Source organism: Micropterus dolomieu, linkage group LG08, assembly GCF_021292245.1.
Source record: "Micropterus dolomieu isolate WLL.071019.BEF.003 ecotype Adirondacks linkage group LG08, ASM2129224v1, whole genome shotgun sequence".
Lineage (NCBI taxonomy): Eukaryota > Metazoa > Chordata > Actinopteri > Centrarchiformes > Centrarchidae > Micropterus > Micropterus dolomieu.
Window position 1 is genome coordinate 3,679,290 of NC_060157.1, and position 25,916 is coordinate 3,705,205.

At 38.6% G+C, this 25,916-nt stretch overlaps 2 protein-coding genes across 5 annotated transcripts in view; one reads left to right on the top strand and one right to left on the bottom strand.

Moving 5' to 3' along the window:
- The window catches only part of dnmt3bb.1 (DNA (cytosine-5-)-methyltransferase 3 beta, duplicate b.1), a 100,719-nt gene that overhangs the window by 35,169 nt on the left and 39,634 nt on the right, over window positions 1-25,916 (bottom strand). The window contains exon 1 of one of the 3 annotated variants that reach the window (XM_046055309.1): window positions 11,301-11,604. The exons of 1 other annotated variant lie outside the window; for it this stretch is intronic. In XM_046055309.1, the coding sequence (XP_045911265.1) occupies window positions 11,301-11,308 (8 nt within the window). In that variant the 5' untranslated portion in view covers window positions 11,309-11,604. Of the gene's footprint in view, window positions 1-10,758; window positions 10,874-11,300; window positions 11,605-25,916 lie in introns of those variants that run through there. One more of the 3 variants, XM_046055312.1, reaches the window with a different exon arrangement.
- On the top strand, window positions 13,663-25,557 carry commd7 (COMM domain containing 7). Of its 2 annotated transcripts, none has more exons than XM_046055314.1 (9): window positions 13,663-13,821; window positions 15,474-15,524; window positions 15,678-15,780; window positions 17,501-17,557; window positions 17,719-17,756; window positions 17,990-18,080; window positions 20,620-20,669; window positions 20,793-20,841; window positions 25,277-25,557. In XM_046055314.1, exons 1-9 carry the CDS (start codon window positions 13,741-13,743, stop codon window positions 25,351-25,353), a joined length of 597 nt encoding a protein of 198 aa, XP_045911270.1. In that variant the 5' UTR covers window positions 13,663-13,740; the 3' UTR covers window positions 25,354-25,557. The 2 variants fall into 2 exon arrangements, with proteins under 2 accessions (XP_045911270.1, XP_045911269.1); XM_046055313.1 differs by having other exon boundaries at window positions 13,665-13,821; window positions 15,471-15,524.

The window sequence follows — 25,916 nt, forward strand, 5'->3', positions numbered from 1 at the left end:
AAAATGTTATCACGATAAAATGTTTCATATCGTTCGATATCGATAATTATCACTATAAGTATCAAATCGCTATTTCTTTAGAGTTTAAAGGCTGATTTTTGCTCCTGAGTGAAAGTTGCAATAGTATGAAGCTGCAGTACCGGAGGCTGCAGTTTCAGGACCCCCGCAATCCTGCTCGAAAGGTTTAAACTCTTCTTCATGGCCAACGCTTGATGCCAAACAGTGGACCACTTCAGAAATTTGAGGAAGAACATTCAAAGCAATTATGATAAAATTTTTGTCAACAAATATGCACGAGTAAAATTAAGTAAAAGCCCTTTTCTGTCTTTTATCCTCAACAAAATAAATATCTCAATCAAAAAAAAATCATGTATGATTCAAGTAAATAAACATTTATTGAATATTTATTGAACATTTGTTATATTGTCCAGCCCTAGAACAAGGGAAAATAAACAGTCAGTGCGATGTTGTAGGGGCTTGGCGTTTCATCCAATTTTGTTTGACTTTGGCTTTCAACCATTTATGAAAACAAGAAAATCGAGATGAAACCAAAGCCGCATCCAGTTTCGCAATGGAGCTCTTGTGGAGTTTTGTCTTGTGCTATTAACCCCTTTCCTTAGCAGCTCTTGTTCCTTCCTAAAAGCCCAAACTCTATCTTAGATTTGTAAAATATGTTTGTTCTGACGATAAACAAAACTCAGCCTTTAAAGTTGAAAGACATAACGATATTGACCATTTTTATTCTGGTAATATTTCTGGCTAGCCCTAGAATAAGTACACAAGCTGCAGACACGAAGTCTGGCACCCACAGAGTAAGAACAGTATCAACTAGGCATTACTGACGGTCAGTTGAGCATGAAGGAGAGAAAGAACAAAGACAGAGGTGAAGAGTGAAAGTGAAAGAAATGCTGGTGCACGAGAACATTAACAGAACAGAACCTTTTGTTTTAAACATATAATTACCAAAATGTCAAGCTGAATTAAAACAAGATGGCAATGCATACCTCTGACGAATTCTCTGACTGAAACTGTACAGAGGGTTTTAAAGTCAATTCAAAATGGGCATGCTAATAATATGTGTGTAAAGTAATATCCACTAGTGACTCACAGCATCCTTAACTGCCACCTTTTTCTTCTTTTCTTTAGCGGTTGAGACGAAATATCAATAATATCAAACAAACTTTTATCCCAAATGTCTTTCTGATGGGGAAAAAAAATCGTAATTTGTTGAAGAAAAACACAGCTTCGTGACTGCTGATTGGAAACAGAGAAAAAGGAGAAGAAGTAGAGGGAGGTAAAAGTAAGAGAAAAGGCCTGGGACACGAGAGGACAACACTGGCCTCTCCCCTGTTCTCCATGACTGGGCAAATCTGACATGTCCATACAAACCTGAGGTAAACAGATACACAGGCCTGTCAGCGTGTGTGTGTGTGTGTGTATAACTGAATGTGTACGCGTTTGTACGTGCATTATTAATGCTGTACCTCTTCTTTGCACTGTGGGACCGTACATTCTTGTAAGACACCATGAAGATGTATTTTAATGTGGATGTAAGTGTGTGTGTGCAAGGACATGTGCATATGCGTGGTTAAGTTTAAATTTCAAGGAGGGGATGGGTCATTTGCTTCGTCAAACAAGCCTGTACAGAGAGACCTTCAGACTTCAGGTTGTCGGTTTTACTGACATTAATATGTTCGGTATTTTGCAAACTGTCTATGTGACTAATTGGGACAGTATTGTGCAGTCGGCCGAAATGAAACAGGGCAATCCTTTTTGGGGCAATTGGGACCAGTCAAAGTACGTCCACTAAAGTGTTTTTTGCCACTGACAGGCTCAGATTGAAAGTGTCTGACAACAGTATGGAAAGGATCGCTGAAGAGACAGAGCTTTTTTAAAAGGGTAAGTTTTGCCACCAAACTGCATTGACAAAAAATGTAATTTTACCTCTCTGGTCTACAGCTGCCTCGATCAGTTAGTTTGTGTTATTGTGTGACTTTGGTGTTTGGTCACAATAAGACAAACAAACTAACCGGGCGAGGCAGCGTTCTGCTAGGTAGAATTTTCTAGTCTGGTGGCTTAACGACAGTGACTGTTTCTGATTACACAAAGAGGATCTTACTCTTTAAAAACAGGATCCCAGCAACAATCTCTGCTGGGATCCTTTCCATAATGTTGTCAGACACTTATAATAGCAACCTGAGCCTGTCAGGGGCAAAAACAAGCCCTTTAGGGAGCGTACTTTGACGGGGCATACAAACAAAAACACCACAAAAACAAACAAACTAACTGACCGAGCAGACCAGCAACTCCTGTGTTCTGTTATATTATGGTTTTGTCAAAGGAGTCTGGTGACTAAAAATAATAAATCATACAATGACAATAAAATCATACCTCACACTGTGTAAGAGAGTCAATTATTACACTATGTTTTTGAGGCTGGGTGCTGTTTTATTGGCTTTAATGATAGTTTTCTTTATTTTAAACCCCTTATCTAAATTTTTCACAGTTATGCCGCCCTGTGAAAGCAGGTTTTAATCACCACGAACATTATTATTATCCGTTTTTTTTTTTCACCCGCTATCGGTTTACATGGCAGCAGGTGAGCCGCATGTTGGCTCATTGTTAATGACGTGGCCTACAACCGAAACCAACATCTGCACTCTGTGTGTTCACTGCTGCTTTACCTGGTCCGTGACTTGCTAAATATCCACCGTGACTTGTAAGGTAACTTAATAGTTACAAACTAGGCTCCCAAGTTATTTAAAGAGTCTGTGCGAGTGAACACATGCACATGAGCCGACCGCCCTGCCCGATGTCATCGTCCATCCCGATATTTCATTGTAGGGTAGAGTTGGGTAAGACGCCCCCCTTAAGCTCTATGTCTATTTGCTGACACATAAAATAATATTTCATAGTTTTTTTGTATCTTGGAAATGGCCATGCTTAGGGTAACATAATATAAAGTAAAATAAATACCTACAGTTGAAAAATGAATTAGAATTTAATCAAATGTATTTTTTGGGGAAAAGTCATTTTCCACATGGGGTAAGATACCTCCTCTATGGTGTGAAATCACTTTAATATATGCAAATTAAAGATAAAATAAACTACAAGTAGCTGGTTAAAAGCAAGAGGATTATAGACCTATGTTGCAGGAATAAACTTGCCTTGCCTTATATTATTAGCTTTCCTATAATTTATTTCTCAGACTTTGAAATAGTCAGGTTGCTGGAACTTCATTAACAGAAAGTCTGAGGTAAAAAATGCGCATTCTAGCTAGCTAGAAATGTGAACTTATAACCTCAGAATTTTACCTACCTATACACTATAAAACACTATAAAAATCTTTCTCTCCAAAAAATTGCATAGCTTATCTTAAGGCTCCCCTTAATGTAACTATACATGTATGTAATGTACTGTAACTATACTATATATACATATATATATATATATATATATATAAATATATATAAAATGAACACAATAAAAAAATGAATATCTTAATTTAAATGACAAAAATATCAGATTAACTTAGGTCAAAATGGCTTTGATCAAATGACAAAAAAGAAGAAGAAGAAACATTGAGAAAAATTTTTGACATTTTGTGTTTTCTGTTAGAAATACTGTGGCGGAGGGGGCATCTTACCCCATGTTACCCTAGACATCACCCAACCCCAGCTGAAACAATAAATCAATTTATCAAAATCGACTGAAAACGAACTGGCAGCTGGTGATATCATCAAATCATTTATCAAGGAAAACAGGCTTGTTGCTTTTCTCAGTTTTAAATCATTGTAAACTGTATTGGACAAAAATAGCCATCTGAAGACGACCGTTTGGACATGGTATCAGTTGCATGCCTAAACCTTGACCCCCAGCATTAAGCAATACAAAATCCACTGACTATCTTCACTGGGAGGCTGAGGCTCTGCATGATGCTTAGTTACCTGCCTAAGTGGATGCAAGATTAGATAAACTCACCAGACACCGGCACGGTTTCCCCCTCTCCAGAAAAAAATAATTAAGTTCTGTCTCAAAGTGATTCATAAAATAAAGCTTTGGGTGTCATGACACGGCAGTCAATGAGAGTGAATCACGGTGAGACTTTTTCTGACACATTTAAGGGTTTCGATGTAAAACTCAGAAGCTAGTGGAAGATAACCAGAACACAGGGGTGAAAAGAGTGTATAAATGTATAAAAATACTATCTGTGTGTATGTGTATTTGTCCGACAAGCTTTAACTGCACACAAAAGACCCACATAAATGAGACCACCAGGTGCATCCTGCACACAGAAGGGGCGCACACACACACACACACACACACACACACACGCACAAAGGTGCTTCCATTATTTAGGAAGGACGTTACATTGACTTAGTACAGATGTAGATGCAGACAGCGGCGGACTTGTACTCCCACACAAACCCTTGCGGCAACGGAAACCATGAATAGCATTCACAATTACTATTACATGCCTAAACCCTGCACTTACCCTAAACTTTGTCCCCTTTGTAAGGTTTTGTCCCCAAGAGGAAAGTAAGTCCCCACAATGTGAGTAATAGATGTTCACACACACACACCCACCCACACACATCGCATTATGGTGTTTAATGGCGGGTTGAAGGAGGTTGGCGACCTCTGACTGACAAACCGTTTCTGACATAACTACATAATAATCAGTGAGGGACTCTCCCTTCAACAGGCCATGGAGCCACATGGAGTTCAAACAGGATGTTGACGCCTTTGACCTTTCACCTACACACAACCAGCAGCCTGAACAGGTACCCGCTAAAACATTTAGGTCTGGATTAGTTTCTCCTGGTAACACGTGTAGCTTAGGTAAAGCAGGCTACAAACACACCTCTTCGGGCTGTTGTTAGCACTAAATGTTTATTTTACATCTTTAAAAAATTGCTCTGTAGAATTGAACGTGTTTTTCTTTAACAGACAATCCCAATGTTAGATGGTATCTTGCTCTTTCTCGTGCTTGGTTTGAATGCACTTAATGTTGTTAATGTAAATGTGCAGAGGCTTCACTCACAACGGCTTTTAAATCTAGACAAACGTGGCTGTCACTTACACGGTCATGTGATCACACTTTTGAGCAACCAACTGAGCCTACAGCAAAACAAACAAGGTTCTGCTCATTTTCTTATATTAAACCTTTTTCATTTCTGGTCTCTCAGCCTAAAAAACATACTGACAAAACATATGAACTGTCCAATGTTTGCAATAGGCATGATTTGCATGTAGCACCTTTATTTGTCTGGTGTTTCATTCATTATTAGGCAAAAAACAGACATATCGTCTGCTCCTTGCATTATGGTGTTCAGAACGGTATCCCTGCAGAAACAGCTTTTAGAAACGCAGAGAGGTGGAAGTGAGAATGAATTAGAAGAACTGAGGAAGGATGGAGGGAAGAGAGTGAGGGGCCCACGAGAAGGGGACACGGAGGACAAGGAGGGGCGGGGGGGGCTTCACATCAAAGTTGTGTCTGGTGGCTGGAGATTAGGGACTGCATTGCAAGAGGGGATTGTTCACTCCCTAAAGGGTAGGAACATGAATGTGTGTGTGTTACGGGGTGGGGGCGGGTGGTGTCAGCTCCTCGGGGTCTCTCTCTGGGGGCTGCATTCCTTGTCTGTCATGTACTTTATGGCCCCTTCCAGCTCAGATCGAGTCCTATACTTTATACATTGTCTACTTTGTTGCCTTTGTACAGACCGACTCCTGCAGGTTCATATAGCATATCATCCATTTAGCAGCCTGAAGTACAATTCTTAGTGCAACTGTGAATTGAAAAGCTCCCATTTTGAATTAAAACACTAAAACAGAACTAGATTAGAGAGTTTATACTATTTTGCTAGTAATAGAACAAGGTGTTGATGAACAGACTTGTCTCATCCAGTGCACTCCTGCAGCTGAAGACAACTAACCTTACTGTGTATTGAATCAGGAGACAAAACCATTGATGATGATTGGCAGATGATATCAAGACACTGAAAATATGGTGATGATGTACACGAGATTTTGTGCGTTAGGATCGTAGACTGTATATAAATCATTTTTAGGTTTCTGAAAAGGCACTGTGAAGCTAAATGTGGGCGGCTTCCGGCGGCAAAGGCAGAAACGTGCAGATGAGGGGGGAAACCACCTCTGTATGAAGCCTGGTTGCTGAAACCACCTAGCAGCTAGCCACCTGAGAGGGCACCCATCTGCCACTGTGAGCAGCCACGACCTTAAGTGTGCATAACTGCAAGCCTTAATATCAGTGTTTCAAATTAATCAACGAGACCATGGCGGCCCGACAAGCCCGACTCTCTGGTCTCACACATTTCAGCATCCGACTCGAGACAACTACTTTTCTTTTGAGGTAACTACGGTAACGTTAATGGTCTGTTTCTGTCACTCGTTTGTGAGAAGGCGATTAAGCTAGCCGCACCTAAATTTGGAGTGCACACGTATTCAAGCCTTTATGGTAAACGGCCCAGAGCGAGCTCACAGGCAGGTTAGAGACTTTATCGTTTCAGTTTGTCTCTTTACAAAGACAAGTGTTGCAGTGTGAGAGTCCTACCTGAAGAGAGGCTGTGAAGTCTTCATGTTACGCCGTACGAGAACCACATACATCAAATTGGGTCGGACTGGATGAATTTAGCGCAAATATACACATGTGACAACGTCCGGTTTTTAAAATAAGACGTCTATACAGGATGGAAATAAGATTAATTGGATTATACTCACAAAAAGTATAAAACATATTACATGTGTCCAATAAAAGTAAAAAAGCAACAACAATAAAATGTTAGGGAAGTTACTTATTCTATTTTCTATTCTTTGATTTAGAGTTGCTGGAAAAACTTGAAATAAACTTGTTGACTTTTTTTGCTGTTTCATCGTCATTTGTAGCTATACAATGGGTTTATGATCAAATAGTTTACTACAGCACAACATTGTTTATAAGAGTGCAAAGGTCTTCATAAATAGCCTTTTAAGTTTGCACTGCATTTAACTTTAAAATGTACAAAATTTTCTTCCCACCGTAGTCTCCTAGAAAGCTCAGAGTTCAGGTGGTTCAAAAATCTCAACTCCTCCTAAAGCATTCCTGAAAGCTTCTTGGCTGCCGACATGATAATGACACAGGGGGAGTAATTAGAAGATTAACGTTTGAAATACTTCCAGCTATAAATATAAAGACAGCAAACTAAATGTGGTTAATCACCTTTCAAGGTAGCAGACACTCAATTACAGCCTCTGGGCAAAAATTAAAATGTCCTTCAATAAAACTGATAATGGACTTTCTTAACTTTACTGAACCATCTACGAGCTCCAAACATGACACACATACATTTTCCATACTACGGTATTGTCTTTTTATAGCACAAACCAACAAAGTCAAGAAAATATCACTTTGGGACATTAGTAGAGCTCTAACTAACGATTACTGTTATCATGGATTGTCTTGATCAATCATTTGGTCTATTAAAAGGTCATAAAAATTATATAAATGCCCATCCCAAACCCCAAAAAGGCCATTAAATTACTTGGTTAATCTGACCAGAAGTCTAAACCCTAAAGATTTAAAATCTATTATCACATTAAATGTAGTTTCTCACATTTTAATAACTGAAAAACTGAGAATGATTGCTATTTAAAGCACTGGTTTATGTTTTAAAATGGTCTTTAAAGATTATCAAAATAGTTACTAATTATTTTTCTGTCAGCTTTAAATATTAGTCTTCTTTTAACCCTCACTCATGCTAAAAACATTGAATACAATGAGGTGGACTTAACATCCACCAGACTTATTCTACTTATGTTCTATAATGTGTTTATGCAGGCTGTTTACCTGTTAGCTCCATGCTAATACTAAAAAGTCAGTAACCAATGCGAGTTATCAAAGTATTTTTAGCCACGTTTCGACCAAAAGTCCCAGGATCTCTTTTTCAAGGAACTAAGAGGTTCCTTCAGCCCACACTTATGTGCGTTTCCACTGTGGTCTAAAGACCTGCGAAGATTTGGCAAATTAACCAGCTGACGTAGGCTGTAGGCCTTTACGCCGTACAAAGCAATGCACAAGCATCATTGTTTAGGAACCACTATCCATGAGCGAAATTTATAAATTTCTGTTGCAAACAACGGTGGACAAAAGAGGAGCCGTCGTAGAAAAACGAGCCGACATGCTCGATTTAAAGCCAGTAGCCCCTTCTCGCCTATTCAGAAATTCACTGTAAGGCAAGCCCCACCCCCGCAAAGTACCAGTACTTTCGGAAAGTACTACCCCCCGAGCAGGGACTTTTTGGGGGGTAAAATAAAGACCGTAGAACTAAATTTAGACCCTGGTCCCTCTGGTGGAAACGCAGTGAGTTCCTCCAAAGGTTCCTAGTTCGGGGGTATAGTTCCTTTGGTCGAAACGTGGCTTTTGCAAACATTACTACATAAATTCATCTCTTCATCTCTTCTTACACTAAAATTAACACTAATCTCACACATTTTAAGCCATGACACCCCTGTGCAAAACTCACAGAAGCATTTATGAGTCACAGAATCGTGATAAAATGAAACAGTGATTAGCAATGTGTATACTAATATTCATGTTCGTTATGTTTTATTGTATGGTTCCTAAAAAAGTTAAATTCAAACTAAAGTATACTCACTCGTTATGTATTTATTATTACGATATAAGAGTGGAATTGCATGCTTGAATGTAGACAAATTTCACATTCTTGTATATTCATCTTTCCAACTTTCAACTAAATGACTCTCAAGGTTACGCTGGCAGTTAATCTAAATTATTTCACTGGAAAAAATTTAAAACAGTCTCTAGTTTTTCCGTAATTAATGACAAAGTTCTGTTGAGGAAATTTCTTGGAAATTATTAAGATGTTACACGCCTATAAAAGTGATTCCTTAATGTTGAAACTTACCGTAAGCAATCAAATCAAACAAATATAACCTGTTTCATAGGACGTTAGGGACGGTGAGGTGTGATCACAGAGTGACTCAAGTGTTTTGTACTTGATCAATAACTGACATCAACCAAAGTGTGACTCATAAGAATCCGTTCCAGTTTAATCCAGTTACATTCTGGCAATATTATCAGACGATGACAGCTCTGATCCCACTGATTAGTTTAAACCAACAATCAAAATCGCATCACTGAGTCAAAGAGTTGAGTTATTCACTTCATTATGAAAGGTAGAATTTAAACAATACAACTATCCAGTGAATATCTGATATTCAAGAACGTACTATAACACCATTATAGCACACTGCTAGAACACTGCGGATAATAAAAAAAGGGATGTACAATCCATCCTGCAGCCAGGAAAATACTGCAAATATCAATGTTACATGGTTTGTAAATTCATTAATTGTCATTTTGTCTGTTATTGAATCCCAAAGTCTTATTTTCTTTCTTTCTTACTTTCCTGATCTAGTGAGTAACGAGTGTTTCCAGTACAGGTAAAAACAAGTGTTTCGCTACAAGTCTGCCTTGTTCTGCACAGATTAAAACTGTAATGACTGTTAAGGTAATCAATTAATCATTCCAGTCATTTAATAAGCAGAAATACCAACCACGTGCTGGTTCAAGGTTGTATGATGATTTGCTGCTGTTCTCTGTTTTACATTATGTCATGCAAATATGAATATCTTTGAGACATTTGAAGGTGTCATTTTGGACTCACTTTTGGAAATTGTGTGGGTATTTTTCACTACCTTCTGTCACCGTGAAAACACTACAAGATTAATTGTAAAACATAATTCAGATTAACATCATAAATGGCAATGAAAGTAGATGTAAATTGCAGCCCCCGGTCCAGAAACTGACCTTTATTCTTTGAATAAATTAACTGAAAAATGTTTGCAGCACAACTTTTAAACAAGGACCAGAACATTTCTTTTTAGCAGAACTTAGGAGTTTTAATTAACCTTGCAAGTCTTGTTTTTACCTTGCTTTTATGATCTTACCTGTAGCACTTTGAGATTTGTTTCAAATGTTAAGCGCATTAAATGTATTATTATTATTGAATACTCCTTCTCTATTATAAAAGTCAAAAATGTTATAAAATGTCCTGAAGGCTGAATCTGAGGCCAGCTGACCTCATGTTTTAGTATAAACACATTTTATTGGTATGCAATACAAATGCACAAATGTTGCTTTAAAAACAAAAACATGCATGTTTTATTAACGTTTTAAGACCTTTTGGAGCATTGGGAGCTCTATCTGCCATGCTGGCGGGTAAAATCTTTCCTAAATCAGGTAAATTCCCCCCTGATTTAACTCAACTGTATCACCAACTTCCCAAATGACTCCTCCCCTTCACTCTCTGCACTTTCACAACGACCCCAGAATGACTGACAATGTTTTTTTTTTGATTTATTTGATATATTTGCACCAGCCTGTCTAACAACGTCAGCTTAAACAAATGAATCACCAGATGAAAGAGAGCAATAATCCTAGCAGGACGTTCCGCCGGTAAACCTCCACATGTGCAAGTCCAAACACCGGAGCGCGTTCAAAACCAGGAAACCAGGTAAAACGAGGGGGGGGGGGGGGGGAGAAATCCTGCCATGCAATCCCAAACAACTCATGCAGTTAAACCAGGTCTAAAATCACTCCACAGCAGAAACACCACCGGGATCTTTCTTTAAAAAAAAAAAATCACTGTTGTGTCACTTTTCAGCAGCACACGCCGTTTGAACTCGTAATAACAGCACTACACCACACGAATAGAGCTACAAGCATGATAAACTCACCACTCCGCACCAGAAGCAATGCTTGAGTCCTTGCAGAAATATCATATCAAGTACTATAAAGTTAAAAAGGTCGCCTTGAACTCTGCGTTTTGTAGGAGACATGCACGTGATGAACGCACAAGTGTGCACTGCAGATGCTTTAAATTCTTTTTCCTATTAAAGGAATACTACAAGAATACTATAATATATTAAAATCCCTATAAACTCACACCTATGTCCGCCTGCATGCTGATTATGGTGCATTATTGAGATAATTGTTGCAGATGAACTTTTTCTCATCAGGTTCAACATTTGCACACATGCAGCTCCGTTTTGTCGTGCACATGGGCAGAAACACTGCCGAGCTCCAAATTTTACAAGTGCACGATGAAAAAAAGAAGGAAAAGACAAACCATTAACAACGAGCCCGGCTCCACACACAGCGTCAAACATGCATCATTAAAATATAATGTGCGCAACGTGTATCTATGTGACTCTTCAATAACTCGCTTCGTATAGTAAATCCTGCAAAAACCAACCGCCCTCCCCGGTGAAACACTTACATAACCATCCACGCGTCTTGCACTCATCCACGGCAGGAAAACGACGAAGGAAGACGTGTCGGCGTCTGTAGAGTCAAACTTGTGAAAAGTGTATTTAGACGAGTTGGAAAAATCAGGCTTGAATCAGGAGTCGGTCTAGTCCTCTCGCAGGAGTTGTTCACTCTGTTGGAGCATGCTGCTGCAGATCTCTGCCATGCAACTCTCTCTCTCTCTCTCTCTCTCTCTCCTAGTGTGTGTGAGGCAAAGTCTCTGTCTCTCTCTCGTGCTCTCCGCGTGCGTCCCACTGTATGCAGAGTGAACTTTCACAGTGGGGTCGCCCCATCTATAGTCGACCCGCAGACAGAGGTGGGAGCAGATTGGTCAGAGCGATCAGGGCTTTCCCAGGTGAGAATGGCAACTCCCATTTTCTGTTCCTCTGATTTTAACTGTGAACAGGAAATATACATATTTTTTACCCCCCCCCCTCCCCCCCCCATCACCACAAGCCTCTCTCTCTGTAGTCTCATTAGACCTCGCTTCACCACATTTCATTAGAAATCAAAGAGAGGGAGAAACAACGACAGAGACTTTCCCATTTTGCCCCGGGGAGGCGAACAGAAACTGCACGCAGCCGACATCTTAACAGCTCTGTGTACTTTATACTTCCACTCCACTACATTTCAGAGGCAAATATTGTACTTTTTACCACTTTATCTGACACCTATTCTGACTTTTCAGATCAAGATTTTACAATCAATTCATATAGGCCTAATCATCTGATGATGCATTGTTACAGATTAAAACAGTGGTGAAAGAAGTAGGTCTACACCTTAAGTAAATCCTTTACCTAAGTATGCCTACACAATACCAGCTAATGTAAGCAAAGTGTACTAACTGTATCACCAACTTCCAAGTGTAAACAGAATTTGTTTTTAAACTTTACACTGGTCACACATTTTATTCATAAAGTCTGCAAAATATCTACAGCAATCAAATAAATGTTGTAAACAAGTACAATATTTGACTGTATATAGAAACAGAAGATGAAAACACTCAAGTACAACTTCCTTAAAACTGTAAATACAGTAACTGAGACAACTCCTACCCAAAAGTACATATAGCAGTGTATTAGCTCCACTATGACCAGCTGGTGGAAGAAGTACCTGTTTTTTTACTTAGGTAAAAAAGCAATACCACAGTGTGGATACTCTATGAAGTCCTGAATTAAGTGAAGTAAAAGTACAAAAGCATTAGCATCAAAATATATGTATAGTACGAAAAATAAACATACTCATTATACAGTCAGAATAATATATATTTTATATAATTGGATTAAAATTAATAAAGCATTAATCAAGGTGGAGCTAATTTAACTACTTTATATATACTGGGTAGCATGTGAATTTACTTATAAAGGATCAATAATGTTATTAATAATACTTGACTAAACTACATGTACCTCAAAATTGTACTTGAGCACAAGACTTGAGTAAATGTACTTTCCATCACATTTACCAATAATAGCATCTAACATTCTGAAGAGAGCCACGTGAAGTGTACTTTTACTTATTTTGTAATACTACTTCTAGTAAGTAACATACTATAGGTGTACTATTACTAGTACTAATTAATACTACTGTGTTACTGTGTAATATTACTGTGTAATATTACAGTTAACATGTTCACTTAAGCAAAAGCACAGGAGTACTATCAGCAGAATGTACTGAAAAGTAAAAGCATACTACTTCTATGCAGAATGGCCCCTTTCAGGGATTCAGAACAACTTTAGTAAGTTGTGTGTTTGTGTGTAGTTAGTACTCAGATCCTGTACTTAAGTAAAAGTACCACAATGTACAATTCTCTATTATGAGTAAAAATTTTGCTGAAGCGAAAGTACAGAAGCATTATCATATAAATGTATTTAAAGTGCAAAAGTATGTAGAGCATCAGAGTGTCGTGTTATTACAGACATAATATTGGCTTGCAGTTAATACTGGTACAATGTAAGCAGCACTCGGTGGAAATCATACTGATGTTAACTACTGTTCTGCAAAATAAATTTCTTAGTACATGAATGTGCTTTCTTGCTTTCCACGTCTTATTATAATATCAATGTTATTTTATAACTATATAATATCCATATTATTGTTTGTAACTTTTAAAAACTACTAAATACTTTTTCACGTTTTAAAAAGTACTTTTATTCTGTAAATGATTTTTTTTAGGTGCAAAACAATCAATAAATTTGTGTCACATGAACGTTGATTGAAATAAACACTATTTAAAATTCTTATACTGATAGTTTTAATTGATTGTTTGCCATCTAAACCGTATTTAATGATGTAATGTCTAAATTTCTGTCACAAATACAGAGACGGCCACGTGGGTCGCATGCGCATAGAAGAACCCGGAAGTGGACTCCACAACAGAGCGGAGCGGCAGCTGTGTTGATAAAAACAAGATGCAGCTCCATTTCACTAAAGATGTTTTACCGGACTCTGTCAGCACAGACTTCCAGAACCTGAACAAACTCAACGAGCAGGTAAAAACAGCAGGTTTTCCCGCCGACACCGGGATTATTAGTGAGAAGGCTGAACGAAAAGAGCAGCTAATGTAGCACAGCTAGTTCCTGAGCTTTACTTCTGCTGGGTGAAACAGTTAGTCATAGTTTCTTCAGCTTTAAAGTTGAGTAGAAGGATGCGTGGTTATGCATTTGCGTGATTAATTTAGTTTACTGTCAGTAAACGCACCAGCTGACAGTGACAGCGAGAATCATGTGACAGCAGACTATCTATAAAACATAACATTACAGCGTGTATTGTAAATCCCACTGAAGCATAAGTTACTCTAATTACAGTTAAATCATGTGGAGCCACAGAAGCAGATCTGGGCTGTATTTGAATGTTTAAATAGAGTGAGGTTAATTTACTGTAAACTTTAATTGTGGTATGTTTTATGTCCAGTCAGCTGTTAAACTGTCTGTCAAAATTTACCAAAACCATTACCAGTGGTTCTCAAAAAGTGGGGTTAGGGGACCCCCAGGGGTCTTAGAGGCTTCCAGGGATTCTCAGGATAAAGGGAAATAATTTATTTCACTGTAATAACACATCTGAAAGCAAAACTCTTCAAATCAAATGGGGCTCCGTGGTCTAATCTGTGTCAGTTTAGGGGTCCTTGTTATTGTGAAAAAGTTTAAGAACCACTGGCCTAACCCATACTAGACTTGATTTGATTGAGACTGATGCTGAAAATAATATTTGGGAGATAAAAAAATCTTAAAACAATATGTTGGTACATCTTGAAAAGTATCACTCAGATCTTCTACTTAGTTTACTGAATTGTGTGCATGCTGAGTATGACATTTAACAGCCTAAAAATCAAATGGTCAGTGCTCTAAATTGTTTCTAAATTACATCAAAAAAACTACTTTGACATTCCTGTACTGCAGTTTTTTTGTTACTTATCGGCCAACGTGCACACCAATACAAAATAATCTGTAATAATATAATACTGGCCGGTATATCAATATACGTCTGAAGCTGTGAACGCTACACGGTGAATTGACAATATGATTAAGATTAACATCTAAAATGACAATGAGAGTAGATGTAAATTGCAGTCCCAGTCCAGAAACTGACACTTATTCTTTGAATATTACCAAAATAATAGACAGAAATGTTAAAAATGTCCTGAAGCCTGAATCTGAGGCCAGCTGCGTGAGTATAAACACATTTTATTGGTTTTTCCCATCAATGCTAGACAAATGCACTAAAGTTGCTCTAAAAACAAAACACAAAGAAATACAATTTACAAATATATACTATGCAAAGGTGGAAATAAAACAAAACAAAGGACTTAAAGATATATCTGTGCTAATGAGTGTAGAAGTATGTGCATTGTGCAATTGTCATTCAGGAGAAATAAGTCTAGTCTCTGCGCCCAGAGGGGAGTCGTAATTTTATTATTCTATAGGTCCCAAAAAAAAACTCTCAAGAAAACAATACAATGAAAATACTTCTGTAAAAACATTTATGCAGAAAATCAATTCGCTGTAATGGACAAAGCATTGTGTGAGTTGTTGATAAAACTAGATATAAAAATCTGATCAATGTGTGTTTTCCTCCAACGAGCCGAACACAGCTGAACGTTTCTTCAAACATTAACCAAGACTTTTTATTTAATTTTGTGCAGCAGTTTCCTCGTCTGATTGAGATTCTGTTCCAGTTTTTGCTGGAGCCTAAAGAGGTGAGCACGCCCACGCGCACGCATACACAATTTTAATGTTAATGAGACTTTGGACTCGAGACTTGATTAGCCTTGATAACTGAACCGAGGTAAAACACTGCCTGTCCTATTGTGTGTGTGTGCAAATTAATGCATGCATTTGTGTGTGTTTAGACGGAGAAGTTCATGCAGCGGCTCAGTGAGTTTGCAGGGGAACATGGGATGAGTGCCGGTCCTCTGAGGAACCTGATGAAGAGCGTCCTCCTGGTGCCACAAGGTGGGAAACACACACATCCATTAACTGAACAGTTTGTTACTTGAGACCAAGACAAACATAAAACATTTATTATTGTATTATTCTCCGGTGTTAGATTGAGGAAATGTGGTGGGAATTTTGTTGTGGATGTCCCCTCTGTTCCTCTGCTGCTTCATCCACTTCTGCTTCAGTTGGTGATTTCCCACATTATCCAGAATACAGTTTGTAAACCCCCAGAGAGCTCACTTGAATCTCTCAGATTCAGTATTGTAGGTGGAGAAAGCAAAAGTATTTTTAAGAGATTTCTGCCCTGTCCTCGAACAAAAAGTATACATCAACATTTTGGGAGATTTGCTTATTGCTTTTTTGGCTTAAAGGATAAATAAGGTATATAATTTCCCCGTGTTTTTATGTCTCTGTGACTAATTTGGACAAACATTGTGAAACAGGGCTGTAACGTAATCCTTGTGGGCAACTGCGCCCCGTCAAAGTACATCCACTACAGTTCTTGTTTTTGCCCCTTACATTATGGAAAGGATTCCTACAGAGACAGACCTTTTGTTTAAGAGTGAGATCCTTTTTATTTAAGCAGAAACACTCGCCATATCGCTCTCATCAAAGCCACCAGACTCCATTGACAAAAATAGTAATTTTTCCTTTCTGGTCTACCGCTGTCTCTGTTGGTTAGTTTGTGCTATTGTGTGATTTTTAAGTCGCACAAAGACGCAAACGAAGTTACCCACCGAAGCAGTGGTAGATCAGCAACTCCTGTATTCTAGAGATAAAATTGCTTTTTTTTTATCAGGGGAATCTGGTGGCTTTGACAAGATGTCGACAGACATTTTAATAACAATCTGAGCCTGTCGGTTGCAAAAACAAGCACTTTAGTAGACCTACTTTGACGGGGCGCAACGATTACGTTGCAGCGCTGTCGCTCACTCAAAAAGGGACAAATTTTTTTTGTTCCAGTTAGTCAGTTCTGTCTGCACTCTAAATATGTAGCTGATTCTCTTATGTTGCGACACAGAATCCCCGGTAAAACTATAATACTGCAAGTTGTGGGTGTAGTACAACTTTTACAACGCTTGCTGTGAGGCCAGTTTTTTTTACCTGTAGTCAGGACCCATCTTGTGGTTTCCTGCTTAGAGTCTTTATTCTAAGTTAAGCTAACCACACGCTGGCTGTAATTGTATATTTAGCATACAAACATGAGAGTGTTATCGATCTTCTCATCTAACTCTTGGCAAGAAAGCAAAAAAGTGGATTCCCCCAAAATGCAGAACTATTCTCTTAATGCTAAGATTCTCAGTGATTCAGATCTTAGTTATCCAAAGAAGGTGAAATCAACTGGACTTGGTTGAAGATACTGGATATGAAGATACTGGTCTTCCAGTTGATTTAACCTTCCTTGAATCATTTTGAGATAGTTGTAGGTTTGTGCAAACAATTGGATCTTTCTCACTCTTTGTCTCTAAGGTTTTCTGTTCTCAAACTCAGGTGTTAGCAGTAGTCTTGCCATTGAATAATATAACTAATATAACTGGGTTTTAATAGTTAATAAGGGTGAAATTATTCCTTTTCTTTATTAGCCGTGCAACCCTGCTTTCTATACTATCTCCTCTCAAGGTATACAGGAATGCACTAGTTTTGCATTTTCCCACAATAATCAACTTGATACTCATGAAAGTTTCGCTATAAAGTTTCTGTCTCAGTTACAGTGATTCGGCTGTTTTCTCCTCAGGAGCCCTGAAGAAAAACCTGACAGCGGCGCAGATCAAAGAAGACCTGGTGACGTTAGGTACTCAATCAAATCCTTCACCGCCGAGTCGATCATTAACAGGGTCAATTTGAAAACAGGGGTCAAGTACAGCTGTTAGAAATGACGACCTGTCATGTTGAAAAGTCTACTCACTTTCACAACACGTGAAACCAAACCTGCTTTATCTGTTGATTCCTCAGGACTAAATGAAGACAAGGCAGCTCACTTTTCACAGCAGGTAACTTTCTATAAATACTTGATATTATATATTTATTTCAAATTTTAGATGCACACCAGAAAATACTTAAATATTACTTTTTACTTTTACGTTTGAGGATGTCTAGGGCCATTTCAGCACCTCCTCATTGATGAATTTGTCTCTAATCCAGCAGTTGTTTCTGTGCTTTAAAATCACATAGATTCCCTTCCGATAATGTCTGTCTTTCTGACATTTATAACTGTATTTCGCAGTGGGGGGAGCACTACGCAGCGCTGTCCAGGCACGCTGTCGGACAGACTCTGATGGTCAACCAGTTGGTGGACATGGAGTGGAAGTTTGGAGGTAAGACGAACAAAACCAGACATTTAGCTCTAGACAAAATTATAGGTTCACTTTAAGTCTATTTCTGAACACACTAGTTGTCTCTCCTCTCAAACTCTCCAGTACATACTCATGAACACAGAGGCTCCAGTCTAGCATAGTCATTAGCATAGCTTGGTTTTAGTCTCATTTAAACACAGTGTACAGCTGATGGGTCTCTATCAGGCCTCATTCTTGAATCACGCAGCCTAATGACTATTTAAGGCTCGAGTGTATTAGAAATGCTAATTCAGTTAACGATTAGCAATATGTTATGCTATTGTTGAGCTGACGCTGTGCTTCAGTTTGTGAGTGGGGTGGACAGGGAGTGTCTGCACTTCACTGTTGTTTAGTTGACTGTACTGTTATTGACATGCAAAACACCTTCAGCCAGGCAAAGAGACTGTGTCTCTGCATGCTGCCAATGAGTTGGCTGTATCCAGTCGGGCATCTTTGGAGACTTGACTAGTCTGAGAGCCGATACGGGCCACTGCTTGTCTCACAGGTTGGTATTCAAATGGACCATAAAGTCGAGTCAAGTCCATTTTATTTAAATTGCCCATTATCACAAATGACAAATTTGCCTCGTAGGGCTTTAGTGCATAAAAAGAGTCATTTACACACAATGCATTTTTGAGAAACAGCCATTAGTAATGCAGAGGTGACAATCAAACAGGAAGATACATTCATGGTGTGTTTTACTTGAACAGTTACATGTGTTCAGAAAAATATCTCTCAGGTAATGCAACCTCTCAAATAAGGAGAATGTAATGTTTCCTATCTGTCACAATAGCATAACTAAAAACTAATCTATAGTCTGTAGGCCTACATCACCCAGGTAAAAAGCGGTGGGTTTTAAAGCTGCATTAGTCAAATTAGGGGGCAGATGAACTTAAAAACAGGCTGATGGAGATGCGACACTGGTCCCATAAAGTTGTAATGGTGAATGTTTTAGCAAGTAGCTGCCTATTAACACATCGAGGAGACACAGACCAACACTATCATCCCATTGGAGTTGTGTTTGTGTCTATTCTATCTAAGTAGTGAACAGTGAGGTTTGTGTGTGATGAGGCTGAACTGCACTGTAAATGTGTCTTAAAACATAAATGAGACGCTAAGAAGTTTGGCAAGAGCAGAGTTAATGATAAATCCCTGTGGGTTTGTCACTATGACTCACTTTACACACAGTCATTTGAAAAGTGTGTGTGTGTGTGTGTGTGTGTGTGTGTCATTTATTTGACAACCAACAATACAGAGATGACAGGAAGTTAAGGGAGAGAAATGGGAAAGGACAAAAGAAGTCCCTGGCAGAATGCGTTGTGTATATTATATAGTGCTTGAAGAGGGGCAGTACGCAGTACCGGCACCTCAACATTTTACTCTTTGGCGTACCGGGACTTCTCCCAAGCTGCCGGTACTCTCCTCTGTCCTCTCCATATCAGGTTCACTGTGCGCTACGTTACGCTCACCAGTTCCTGTTCTCGCCTGCCTGCTAATCTCTGTCGGCGGAGAGAGACGAGGGAGAAGCTCGGGTGCCTTTCAAGCAGCCGTGTGCAGAAAGTAGCTCGTCAATGTCAGTTTTGGTGAACCGACCAATCGCAGCCTGGATGGAGCGGGACATTTTAAAGTATTGACAGATAGGTGTGATTTACACTGAGGACGCTGGGGACAGGTCAGAATCACAATGTCTCCATCACTTTTTTAAAGCTTTTGTCAAAAATGTTCTGAAAAACCGCATCGAGAAATGTTAAATAACAAATGAAACAATGGACTGTGAAATATAGAAGAAACAAATGCGCATTGTCCAGAAAAGTAACTTAAATCTAAAACAACAAGCTGCTGCTTACTGAATTTTATTCCGTTATATTTTTATATTTTGAATTGTCACCTTCATTTTATTTCTCTTCATATAGAGACATTTTCACCTTTAAATTAGGGCAGAAATTAAGTGTTGAATGCTCAGTCAAGTCTTCTGGGGGAGGACCCCCCCCCCATTTATATATTTCAGCATCAAATATTTATTCAAAATGTTACTGTTAAAATATCTTGTCTTAAATGTCACACCCCTAAACACACCCACTAAGCTTTACAACACAAAGTGAAGCCCCAATCCGCAAACTTTTGAAATGTTGAACTTGTTCTGCATGAATGTTTAGGATTATGACAAGTTAGTAAGCTAGTCATTTCATTTCTTCATTTAGCTGACGCTTTTTATCCAAAGCGACTTACAAGGTTAAGTGTCTTGCTCAGGGACACATTGATGTCTCACAGTCTCACCGCTGTACCATCAGCGCCCGTTGTTAGCATTAACAAATCAGAGAATAACACAGTAACTTGCACAATGATTTAATGAATGGTAAGCTATATTAGTAGTCTGTAGCCTGTGATGTAATACATACTTTGTATTTAATGTTATAATATTTACTAACAGTAATTTATACTATTTTCTCCTTTCGGTTGAGGATTGCTATCTTTCTTTGTATGAATCTAAACATCATGGTGTGTTTTCTGACCCCCACAGTGACTGTCGGCACCAGCGAAGTACAGAAAGTGGGAAACATCTTTCTGCAGGTGGGAAAACTCCATTAACCCTGTTTTCGACTGACCACACACACACACACACACACACACACATATATATACAGTTACACACTTCTTTCAACTTGTTTTGTTGAACACTTTGTCCTCTTACAGTTGAAACTGGTGGTCAGAAAGGGGAATTCCACTGAAAACGTCTACATGGGTGAGTGACTTTTTGCTTGTACTGACACAAACAGTTGAATTGTGTTCACATGATTTATTTTATTTGGCAAGAAGCTCCTGCCTAACTGGATCTCAGGCTGTCACATCCAGACGAGTGAAGCAGCAAAAATGAAGAAGTACTGTAGATGTGTTGACTACAAAGTAGGGCTGGGCGATATGGCCAAAAATGTTATCACGATAAAAACATTCGATATTGATAATTATCACGATAAATGTCAAGTCTTTATTTCTTTCAAGTTTAAAGGCTGATTTTTGCTCCTGAGTGAAAATTGAAGAAACCAGATGGTTAATTGTGTGATTAAACGTGACAAACACTTGGATCACTTCACAAATCTTAGGTAGAACATTCAAAACAAATATGATGAGTAAATCTTTTTTCAGTCCATTTTCCTCAACAAAATTAATATCTTAATAGAAAAATTAGGTGCTAATTAGTCCTTGATTCAAATGAATTAATTAAAACATTTATTGATGATATATTTAAAATTTGTTGTATTGTTATTGAGGAAAATTAAATTATTGTTTTATTGCCCAGCCCTTGTTGAAACTGAGGTGTTCACTCTTAGGAGTTCTACACTGGGGGCCGGAGATGTCACATAAATTAGGTTCTTAGAAACAGATTTGTGGCACTGAAATCTTCTTGTGCGTGGCTTAACATAAGCAGATAGATATTTATAATCAGCAGGAACTACCAGATTGCAGAAGCAGTGGATTCTAGCTTGACCCACTGGGATGGAAACTATAATTTACTTTGACATTCAGCAGACAAATAGACGGGTTTCCAAGCAGCGTCATGCGGCCCGATGGCCCGGGGCCAGTAAAAAGTAATTTTGGGACACAGGACATTTGAACTAGCAACTCACTGACCCGATTGTGCCAGTGCAAAAACATTAGTATTAAAGAGGTGGTATTATGCTCATTTTTAGGTTCTAAATCTTATTTAGAGGTTGTACCAGAACAGGTTTACATGGTTTAATCTTCAAAAACGACCATATTTTTTTGTCATACTGCACATTGCTGCAGCTCCTCTTTTCACCCTGTGTTGAAAGCTTCTTTTTAGCTATGGAGTGATACATCTTGTCTCTAAATGATTTTTGTTGGGAGTTGCACATGCGCAGTTCAGAAACACGGCTTTGGTTCAGCTGTACATGTTGCCGACCAGCTTGGCAACATAGACTGGAACAAGAGTTTCAACAAGAGTGGTGAGTTTTAACTGAGCTCTGTCTCTACATCACAGTAACAACTTTATGTCCACTGACTGCATGGAGGGTAGCTAGTGTTTGGAAGGGAGAGGAGAGCTTTTTCACTTTGCAAACCTATTACATGCGCAAAAAAGGTAAATAACTCAATAAAGGAGAGGGGAAAAAAGCAAAAAGCATAATACCACCTCTTTAAAAAAAAAAAAAAAAAACAACAAAATCCTGCAGTTGTTGCACCATTGTCCAATCCAGAGTTGACGTGACGAGTGGTTGTCAAATGTTATTTCTTTAATTTCAATCGAGCGGCAACCGTGCAAACGGAACTTAAACCTGCATTCTCTCTAACGGCCAGCAGGGGGCGAGTCCGCTGGTTGCAAAAAGAAGTCCGATTGCATCAGAAATAATGAGAAAATGAGGCTTCTCACCTGATTTATTACGTCAGTGAACACTTAACTAATGAGTTTATGGTCTCAGTCGCTAGTTTCAAGTCTTCTTCAACACAGCATCATGTTCATTTAGTAAATTATCGTCCTATTTAGAGGAAATGGACGATAAAGTAGGGGAGGATTTAGGGCGGGGTTACGATGATCGAGAAGTGGCTACCTTGGCAACCTGTAAATCAGGATAGGGGCGACTTGTATCTGCTGCTCTGTGTACATTTTTTTTATTAATTGGCTGTCAGCAGGAGAGAGAGTACGTCATGTTTGAGTCTGTTAGTATGTTTTTTAAATTCTAAATTATTTTGCTATAAAATTTGCTGGTAAATTCCAACTTTTGGAGGGAGGGACAGTAAAAATTGTCTTGGTGCAGCTGAGTTTCAAACCCACTTACCCGGTGGGGCCAGTTGAATTTCTTTTTTATTGCTGAGCCCTGGATACTATACCGCACATGCTGGGAAGAAAAAACAAACAGAATGACTGAGAGCTCTAGAGGAGATGAACACGAGGAGTTGTTTTTTGTGCTAAAACTGCACATGTCCCAAAAGTAATTTGTGGTAAACTAGACTCTGTAATCAATGCTTTGCTGATGTTGCTGTTTGATGCACGTTTAGAGTTTCAGTGTGCGACTTTGTGACAGCTGCAGACTGATGGCCTTGGATGGAAAATGCATCACATTGCATCACATACAGAGTTTCTTTTTTTCATGATCCCCTGCAGCAGAAAAATAATACTAAATATTATATCCTGCAGTTTTTTTTGAGTGAATTTCCACAAACATTAGACACCTGGCATACTTTGTATATATAGTGGTATATTTCACACATGAAAACCAGACATCTGTGCTTTTAACAGCAAAGATATCATATATGCTACTTTCTTGCCTTAATGCTAATGTTACTGCTACTAACGCTTGTGGGCACTTAACTGTGCTACCCATTGATAGTGATAGTCTGGGACCCACCCGCAGTTCATTTCTCACCACCTGCAAGAGCTAACTTTGTGTAATCCCCATTAGCGTTTTTACTGTGGGTAGATGCTGTTTCTCACTTGAACATGCGCCACAGGGGTTTTACTAAATCTGATGTCTCTCAACATGAGGCATGCTGTAAAAATTTGTTACAGCCAACAAGTTGCACTAAAAATGTCCAAATATAAGATATCACGTGGCAGAGTTTTTTTCCCTGCTGTTGCACATGCATCCTGGGTTGTTTATAAACAGGAAACTCAACTTTATATCCAAACCTGAGCAGATAAAAACCAAAATATATGAATGGCTAAATACAACTGGTTTTTAATAATTCTTTTAATAATTAAAATTTTAATAGACTGGCACGAGATGTTTGGCCACCGAAATTAATCGGCCGAAAATAGCTAAAAAAACCACTTTCGAGTTCGGCCAAATACATCAAAAGACCGAATAAATATTACTGAACAATTATGTTAAAGTTATGTTATGTTCAAGCTTTTATGGTAAATCCACTGAAACGGCCCAGTGCGAGCTGACGGGCAGGTTAGTGACTTTATCCTGTCAGTTTCTGTCTTTACAAAGACAAGTGTTGCAGTATGAGAGTCCTACCTGAAGAGAGGCTGTGAAGTCTTCATGTTACATCATATGAGAACCACATACAACATTATTTATCAAATTGGGTCGGTGCGAGGATACACGTGTGACTACGTCCGGTTTTCAAAATAAGTTGCCTATACAGTATGGAAATAAGATTAATTTGATTATATTCACAGAAAGTATAAAACATATTACATGTGTCCATTAATAGTAAATGGACATATGTAATTTACTTAATCGGACCCTCCCCCCCATAGTCTCTCCAAATCCTGTGGGAAACACTGAGTAAAAAGCACATTTTGACTATTCAATTTATGCAATGGTAAAAAAATAAATGGAAAAAATTGAATGTACTTGTTCAGAGGTGTGTCAAGCAGCTACAGACTCTTAATGTCGTATAGAATTTTTAAAGTAAAAGCTCAGTTCAACTCCAAATACTACATTACCGTAAACAAGCTTCTCGCGCTTTTCTTTTCTAGGCAAAACCACTAAAGAGGAAGTGATTATGTGAGTAACTGTTGCTGCCATGACTATCAAAGCACCACTATCAAAGTATTTATTTATTTATATTTTTTGCCGCTATCAAAGCACTGTAATCTGGCAGCGGGCCAGATGTTATTGTTGGCAGGCAGTTTTGGAGAGGGTCCATAATCACAGAGAGAATTAATGGGTTTCCCTCGTCAGTGTTTGTATAAACTTTATCTAATGTGTGGTTTATAATGGACTGTGGTGTAGAAACAGTGACAGTGTTTCACACTCTTGGCTTACATTTTCTATGTTATCTGTCAGTGGCCAAGTCACAGTAATATATGGTTTACTTAATAATTAAATAAATCTAATTTCTTAATAGATATACCTAAAGAAACCTAATTTCTTGACTGGCCACTCTCTGCTGTCTCAGAAGAGAAACCTTTTGTGCTGTGTCAGCCACGGTGGCTGTCCTACGCTCTTTGAAAGGTTAGGGGGCAGTGGTAGACTGGACAGATGGTTGCAGTTCACAAACCTCACCACTAGATGCCACTAAATCTTACACACTAAACCTTTAACTGAATATTTTTGAGTTATGGACAAAATTAGATATTTGAGGACTTAACGCTGGGCTTTGGGAAACACTGATTAACATTTTTCACAATTATCTGACATTTGATAGTCTCAGTCTGTTTATCTACTAACTGTTTCCTGTTTCCTGTTTTCCTTCCTCGTCTCTTCCAGAGTTGACGCTCCCCCAGTTTTACAACTTCCTACATGAGATGGAGAGAGCCAAGGCCAGCATGGAGTGTTTCAGCTGAGTGTGTGTGTGTGTGTGTGTGTGTGTGTGTGTGTGTGTTCATGTCAGGCTATAGCTGCAGGGCAGTATGTGGTATGTATTATGCAATTCTGTGTGTCTGTGTGTGGCGACCTCGCAGTGAGTAAAGCTAAACATGAAAGCTAATTTTATTTACTGCCAGACATTTATACTCAAATCTACCAATAAACATGATTTAAAAACAAAACAGTCACTTTGATTTATGTTGGAATACAGCAACACTCCTGCCTGTAGGTTTCTTTTTCTGTCATAAAGCAGGGGAAGTGTTATTTGAGGAGCGAGGTGTGAATGAAGTCGGACGTTTCAGTGTTACTTTTTCCTTGTCTGTCATTCAGATTAGTGAGCCCTGTGGGGAAGAGAGTGAACCTCACCCAGACCTGTTTTATCAAGTTCAGTCCTGTTGTGATGAATTGATTTTCAATTGTAAGAATATTCACATTCGTACATACATTCACACACAGACAGAAAGATAAATACCGTACACAGTCAGATACGTATGAAAGAGCATGTTTACCTTTTCCAGATAAGGTTATACATAAATTTTTT